At 32.8% G+C, this 8,243-nt stretch overlaps 1 protein-coding gene and 1 long non-coding RNA gene across 2 annotated transcripts; one reads left to right on the forward strand and one right to left on the reverse strand.

The window, feature by feature from the left end:
- Positions 1-3,022: 3,022 nt before the first annotated feature.
- LOC120079462 (uncharacterized) lies at positions 3,023-6,951 on the reverse strand. The gene is made up of 5 exons (XM_039033657.2): positions 6,654-6,951; positions 4,666-6,462; positions 4,360-4,471; positions 3,516-3,692; positions 3,023-3,393 (listed from the first exon to the last, which is right to left on the reverse strand). The coding sequence occupies exons 2-5, from the start codon at positions 6,325-6,327 to the stop codon at positions 3,173-3,175; spliced, it is 2,172 nt and encodes a 723-aa protein (XP_038889585.1). The 5' UTR covers positions 6,328-6,462; positions 6,654-6,951; the 3' UTR covers positions 3,023-3,172.
- On the forward strand, positions 3,263-3,991 carry LOC120079463 (uncharacterized). Its single transcript, XR_005482240.2, has 2 exons — positions 3,263-3,404; positions 3,504-3,991. It is a non-coding gene; the product is annotated as an uncharacterized LOC120079463 (long non-coding RNA).
- Positions 6,952-8,243: the final 1,292 nt, after the last annotated feature.

Here is an 8,243-nt window from a genome sequence, read left to right on the forward strand (position 1 = left end):
TTCATCAGTCAACTTATATAGGAAAAATTTTGAAAATATTTTATATGGACAAAGCACATCCATTAAATATTCCAATGGAAGTCCACTCATTGGATATAAAGAAAGATATATTTCGACATCGAGACGATGATGAAGAACTTATTGGTCTTAAAGTACCATATCTTAGTGCAATTAGTGTATTTATGTATCTTGCTAATAATACAAGACCATATATTACATTTTCAGTAAATTTATTAGCTAGATATATTTCTTCTCCTACAAAAATACATTGAAACGTAATTAAGCATACATTTCGTTATCTCTGAATGTATTAAGCATACATTTCGTTATCTCTGAGGAACAATAGATATGAGTTTGTTTTATTTAAATAAATCAAATTTTGACCTAGTTGGTTATGTAGATTTTGAATATTTATCTGATCAACACAAAGCTATATCTCAAACAAGTTATCTGTTCACATGTGGAGGAACTACATATCATGACGATCAGTAAAACAGACCATAACGACCACTTCCTCAAATCATGCTGAAATTCTTGCCATTCACGAGGTTAGTGGAGAATGTGTATGGTTAAGATCGATGACTCAGCATATTCGTGAAACATGTAGCTTATTTTCTAAAAAAAAATCTTCCAATAATATTATAAAAAACAACACTTGTATAGCCCAAATCATAGGAGGATATATTAAAGGAGATAAAATAAAACATATTTCACTGAAGTTTTTCTACACTCATGATCTTGAAGAAAATGACGACATCATTGTACAACAAATTTGTTCTAAGCATAACCTAGCAGACTTATTTACAAATGTATTACCAACCATAACTTTTGAAAAATGGGTGCACAACATTGGAATGCTGCGACTCAGAGATCTTAAAGTGATATTTTCATGAAGGGGAGTAAATATATTGTATTATTTTAGGAGTATATATTATATGAAATATGTACTCTTTTTCTTTCACTAGTATTTTTTTCCATTACATTTTTCCTAATAAGGTTTTAACGAAACATATTTCATATATATATGGACATCTAAGGAGGAGTATTATAAATATTATAAAAATAAATAGATGCCCATTGCTTAGTTCCTAGAAGCCATGTGTCAATCTTGATGTTGTCCATATATGCCTTATAGTTATTCATGCTTGATGTCCATATAAGACCATATCCTACTTGCTAATTTGTAATAATGATATTTGGTGGATCTTAAAATCACACACATTGGTGAGAAATCTACTTTAAATTTCCACTAAATTTTCATATTGTTAAAATTTTAAAATTTTAGTTATTTTATTATATTATATCCATATCCATTGTTCTCTATTGTTCTCCTCAATTTCACAACATATATTTATTAATATTGCATTTTACAATGTCTACATTTTTTTGTTGAAGAATTACAAAAAGGAATATCAACAAGAAAGTGAAGAAAGTTTGTCCTATTCTAAGAAAGTCTTACGAGTAATATCGTATGCAACTGCATTTTGAGAACGATGAATGTACCGAAATTGTTCTAAAGTTAATATTAAAAAAAATTAACAACTTTTCACCAATTAAAAGACCCCATCATTCAACTAATAGAACACCGAAAAGTTTTGTTTTAGGAAAATGTTCAAACGTAATTATATTCTTAAACCCACTAACCAAATTCCAAAACTCATTGGAATCTCCTATTGAACTATAACGTTTGTGTGTATATATTCCATACTCATTTAAAAACTATGTTATATCATGATGTTTGCTCAAGCATTTTGAGAGAAAATGTTCATGCCAATTAAAGTAAAGTATATTTATTTTAGCTACTAAAGTAGTTAAGACAATTAGGATGCCAGTATTGCTTAAAGGTATTGTAGATTTCTCTCTTTCTTTAGTGCTGTTCTCTCGAGGTGATGTGTCTCTAAATTGATGATCGATTGTCACTGTGCAGCTAATGAATCTTAAACTTTTGGTAAACCTCCAAAGACTCCTTTGACAGTCAAAGGACTTAGGATAGTTTCCATTATTGTGATTTTGATGGTTTCTTCTATCTGAAGATGTAAGTTTGTTCCTTATTTGCTTATTTGCTTTGGTTGTGAGCTCTAATTCTTTTATGTAGTCAAAGGACTTAGGATAGTTTCCATTATTGTGATTTTGATGGTTTCTTCTATCTGAAGATGTAAATTTGTTCCTTATTTGCTTATTTGCTTTGGTTGTGAGCTCTATTTCTTTTATGTTGGTTTTGTTTTGATTTGTCTAGACCTTAGGCAAAGAGATCTCTTCTTTGCAATATTTTATCACTTTTGCCAAAAACAAAGAAATTGGAGTGACATGAATACAATGACAATCTAATATAAACAATAGAGAGTGGAAAGTATGCACTTTGCAAAATATTTAAAGTACTTACCTAATTGGAGGATTGGTTTTGTTGTTATGCAAGTTAGTGGAAAACCAAGAGGCAGGGTCCCTACCACACACTTGAACAGTTACAATTACACTTTTGCAAGGGTATCAAAGTGATTATACAACACTTGTTATTGCTTTCGAACAAGTCTCATTCAGTTCATCGGTAGCACAACATGCGAATTTCACAGTCTCCACTATTGTTGTGGAGAAAACAGTTTTAAAAAATGGGGTCAAAGAAAAAGGTTTTTCACAAACGTTTGAAAACATGTTTGAGAAAAACATTTTTGTAGGCTAGAACGTAATAAGAAATGACAACAACTTAATACGTTACAGTTACAACTAAGAATATGTGGATATGATGGTTTAAGGTTTAGTTTCCTCACTAATTCAGATGTATGTGTTTGTAAGATGAAAAACTTGCTAAAAAATTACCCAAAAACAAACATAATCTTAAAAAACAAAAAACAAAACGATTTTATTAAATAGAACTTAAACTTTTATTACATTAAAACAAACACAAAAATATAGAAACCAAAATAAAACAAATTCTATTGACTAAAACTAAAATAAAATATATTAATAGTACAAAAGAGAACAGTTGAAAATTCGAGTGGGGAAGGGGAAAAAAAAATAGTACAAGTGTTGAACCTTCAACCTTAATTTGATGTAATTATTAATCAGAAGAATTCAAACCTATATTTTATTATACAAATTGATATAATTTCTCAAAATTGAAAAAAAGGAAAGAAAAAAAGAAAAAAAAAGTGGCAGATGAAGAACAAACAAAGGCTCATGCAAAGACCTCATGAATTAATTCAACTAATATTCTCTCCTCCAGATCTTCCACAACTTCCTCTGCTTCCTTTATCGATTCTCGAATCGGCCACTGCCAGCTTAAACCAACAACTCCGTTTGTTGTTTCATTGATTTTTCTGTATTTTCTCAAAGATTCCACGACGTCACAGGTATTCGACGGCGATTCCTCCGGCGAGATCCATAATCTTGAACTCCCTATGTTTGATGTAAGTAAACAACCGATTAATCTTCAAGAATGTTGTAATTGTTTGGTTAGATGAAATGAAACTGATGAATGTATGTTTATGGTTGCAAAATTGATGCAGAATGTTCGTTACCATTCGCATTTAGATGGTAGAGCTCATTCGTGTGGCTGGAAGGCGGCGGACTGATGGAAATCGGAGTTTTCGCGCTAGATACAGGTTTGGTAACTGATATTTCATGGTCTATGTACTTCGAGCTTTCTGGTGTGCGGCATGAGTGAATGAGAGAACTCTGGCTTTTGCTACAGTAATCTGTAATATGGAAAAAATAACTCATGAACATCTTGATCTTAACAATGAAAGCATGTTCAGAGTAAACTTATGTTTCAGACACTGAGAATAGGCAGAAGAAGAGCAGCTGATTAAAAATATCTAGAGAACTGATGGAACAACTTTATCACTCTTGATTTAGAATTGAAGCCCCAATTGTATGTTGTTGTCTAGAAATGGAGATGAAGATATTTCACTTGTTATGGACATTATTATTTGTTGTTTCACTCCTCTTCATCAATAAAGACTTTCTTCCATCTATTATTAGCTAAAATAATAAATGTTGCTAGTTGTATGAATTATTAGAATTTATTTGTGGTAACATGGGATGAAAATGTTACCATATGATGTTTATTTATATTATTTTTTCAATATTTATGCTAGTTTTAATATACCCACATTCCATCCACAATGCCACTGAATTTTCTTCATGCTAATAGCTACTCGACATTTATTTGTTTCTGTAGCTATTGATCCTTATGAATCAATTTGAAACCAGATGTTTTCATATCTAAAATGCCCTACGTTCGTATCAAATAAAATATTCTGAGATGTTAGTGCAGATCTTAGTTTGACTTGCACTATTGAGCATAGCAAACAACCAGTGTTCTGCTCTACCTGTTCTAGTTATATTAGTTAGGAGATTTACCACATGTTTGATATATGGAGCTACCGCCTTTTTCCTCCATATTTAATAAAGATGCTGGAGAATATGTTTGATCAGGCTTCTTAACATTGCTTTTGCCTCCAAAGTTAATGGCCTGCAGAAAGAAATTTCATAAGTTTCAATTCTGTCGACATGCCAAAATTCTCTTCTTCATTTACAATCAAATTTTTCGAGCTTGTAACTAATCAATTTTTGCATTCACGCCTCAGTAATCTTCTTCCCAGACAATATCAGGATAAATAAAATGGCATGTGAAAGCTATAAGAAAGGAAGTCCTTTTGGACTTACCGCTGGTTTCTCTACTGAAACCTCATTGATGACCTTTTCTACAATTGTTTGATTCATGCTAAATGGGCTGCATTCGGTGGCAGTGTCTGATGTAGGAGTAGAGTCCTGAAGGATAGGTTCCCCTACGACATTTGATCTGCGTTGAAGTTTGCTAAGGGATCCCTGCACTTGATCTTGAAATTTTGGCACAATCTTAGCTTGCGAAAGTAGATTTTTTCTAGCTACAATCTCTTTCTGTGATTCAAGAACTTTCTTATTAGTTGCTTCTTTCTTCTGGAGATTTTGATCAAGTAGAATATGTGAAATCCTTTTTTTGGGCTTGATAACATTGATACATTCTTTTGGTTTCCAATTATCTTCATTTGGGTTCTGAGCTTCTTTTCTGTGATAAATCCTTGAGATTGTAGTCTCTTCAGCCCCTATTGACGCAAGCACCTTTTTGGAACTTAAAGCTTCTACTTTACTGTCATCCTTTTGCTGATGATACTTCTCTTTCATCTTCAGTTTCATGAACTTTTTCTTGTTAAATGCTTCATCTTCTTCAAATACTTGTGCTTGACGTTCTTCCAATTCAACCTGTGAAACACGCACAGGTTTTAGCAGTACAATTGGCGGAGCAGTATGGGTTAACTCTTCTCTTGAATGGATGTAGCTAGAATAATTGAAATAGTCATTCATTTCCTTTGCAGAATGTTTATTTATGCCTTTGGATTGCTGGGTGTCAAGATTTGACTCCAAGGTCCTCTGTGCTATCTTGCGTGTAGCAGACTTCGGGTTCTTTGTCTCAGCCATCTCCATGCTATACTTGGGCCTCTGGCGATCTGAATTACTCTCATCAAGAAACTGTTTGTGTAGATTTTCTTGCATTTGCTTTGATTGAGGTTCTAGACCCATTAGCTTGGCAATCAGATTTTTGCCATTACCCTTCTTTGCTGGGTTTGGAGTAGTGTTGTACATCATTGAAGATTGGCTAGAGCTCGTGGATGCGAAATCTGAAGCTGAACTTTCCATACTACTTTCAGGAAAACTGATTCTTTCAGCCATGTTTGTTGTATTCGGAAAGAGGAGTTGTCTTGCAAGGCGATCTCGGATCATCTTCTTCAGTTCCTCTGCACCATCTCCATAAGAATAATCAGCCGAAAGCCGGGGTTTCTGAAATTCATTTTGGTTGAAGCACATTCTCTTCATGTCTATATTTCCAGTTGTTTTCCTTTCCATCCGTTCATCTTTCTTCATCTGAGTCATGTACCTTGAAACTTCCTGCAATTTCCCTAGAATGACCAAGGACTGTTGCAAATCAAGAGCTCCTTCAAACAAATCTCTTGCAATTTGGTCAGATTGTCTATCATATTTCATTCCATTAGACCACAAATCGATTGTCCGATTCAGCTTCTGAGCTCCTCTGGACACTTCCATGAGTTGAGATGAGGATGAACTACTGAATTCATCTCTTACTTCTTTGGTGGTGGTTTTCTCTCCTCGTAACTTACAGTCCGAAAATTCATACAACTTCTTCCTATCTGTCCGGCTTCTGATCCGTTTCTCCATTTTTGATGGGGCAACTTTCTTTTTTCTGACAGTGCTCTTATCTACTATGCCTTTCGGATTGTTACAAGTTAGAAATGATTTGTAAATTCTTGAGCTTAGACTGTCCTGAGGCATATCTTATTGATTGAGATCTCATATACATTGGCAGAGCAGAGTCAGATGCTAACACTACTAATATTCCACAAACCATTTCCAACAATTCCTACATAACTCTGCATGGTTTTGGAAATCATGTAATAATTTCAGACCCTGAGAAAATCCAGGAAAATGAATGGTTATTTTCTCATCTCAATCACTCAGTTCAAAACTAACCAAAAGGAAACAGTAGCGTGGAACCAAAATAAAGAATAAGGAAAAAAAAAAAAAGGAAAGGCATAGAAAGAAGGCTAAGAATCAATAAACAAAACGAATGTCTCAAAGAAGTTTCGTAGAGATGATACCTGCAATGGAAGTGATAAGACACAAAACAAACCGTCGAATAAGATGAAGTCTAATCAAACCAGAGAATGGCAGTTGATGGCTTTGACTTATTGAGAAAGAAAGAAGAGTGAGCTTTGGTTCTTTTTTCTCTTATTTTTCTGAGGATTCTATGGAACCAAACAGATTCTTAGAGAAACATGAAGCTTTCATTAATGGCTGCTCTTGATTTTGGTCTTAGCCATTTCAAGAGTACTATTGAAGCAAAGCCTGTTATCAGTAAAAGCAAGAAAAAGCTGAAGGCTTCACAGAAGGGAAACTGCCTTCAAGTCAAGTTGGTTGAATTATATTCATTACATTACTGTCTCTTGCTATCTATCTTAGAATGTTTGGGCCATTTGTAGCCAACAACTATTTTAGGAACTCAAAATAGAAAACTAATAATTTCATGGTTTTCTCTTCTCATACCAGCAATGTGTAAGGGGAGAAAAACAAAATAAAATTGCAACAAATCGAGAATAAAATTCCTCTCACAATTAATGATTCATGTGGACATTGAATAAGAATTATTCCCTCTCTAATCTATGCTTTTATAGTTGATTTTTAGAGAAATTAGAGAGCTAGCATTAAATCTTAAACATGCAAAAATGTTATTATGTTGAGCTATTTTTACCACCTGAAATTGAAATTTTTTGTGGGTATCTCTATCTTTTACTAAAAGTGGAAGGAATGGTTAAGATAATTACCCTAATACATTCAAGGTCGATTACAAATTTAGTTTTTAAATTTTGATTTTTTTAAATTTCACAATCTACTAGACAAAACATAATATTTAAAGTTTGGTTGAACCTATAACCTTAAAGTTACGCTTATTGAACTATGCTCGTATAGCACAATATTGGAAGTTTAGGGTTCACATAATGAGCCAAATTTATGTTCAATAGATTATGTAATTTTTTAGAAAAATTGATTTTTTTGGAATTTTGTTAGGTACAAAATTAAAAGTTCAGGATTTATTGGATACTTAACGCTTTTGAAAATTCAATGATCAAATAAATACAAATTTCAAACTTTAAGGACTAAATTTCTAATTCAACCTAAATTCAAATTCATCTAAATGCCAGTTAAGGCAATCTTAGCATTATTCACTAATCAAGTTTCTTTTCTAGTTGATATGAAGACTTTATTTGGTATCTTTTTCATTGTACTTTTGATGAGGGAGGTTAATCTTTCTGTTCTTTCATTAGGATAGGTGGAAGGTTAACAAATTCGTTTGTAAAATATGAACTTCATATTTTTGGTTGATGAATGATACTAACCACAGTCATTAGTTTTTTTAAAAATGATTTATTATCTAATTAATTGAAAGAGCTCCATGCTTAAATGCATTCACATGATTCTTGCAAGCTAAGGCATAGCGCTGTGTTTTCCTTTTAATAGTACTTTTGCTGGCTCTCATAAATGCATTCAAAATTTTCACCGCTACATTTTCCCCTTTGCATGACATTCAATTTCATGTCAGAATTTTCAAATAAAATTTACAGTTTAATCATCCTTAAGTATCACCCACTGTCTGTAGAATCACCAAAAAGTATGATGGTTGGAAAATCATG

Source organism: Benincasa hispida, chromosome 6 (assembly GCF_027475165.1).
Source record: "Benincasa hispida cultivar pf3 chromosome 6, pf3_genome.v1.1, whole genome shotgun sequence".
In the NCBI taxonomy this organism is placed as follows: domain Eukaryota; kingdom Viridiplantae; phylum Streptophyta; class Magnoliopsida; order Cucurbitales; family Cucurbitaceae; genus Benincasa; species Benincasa hispida.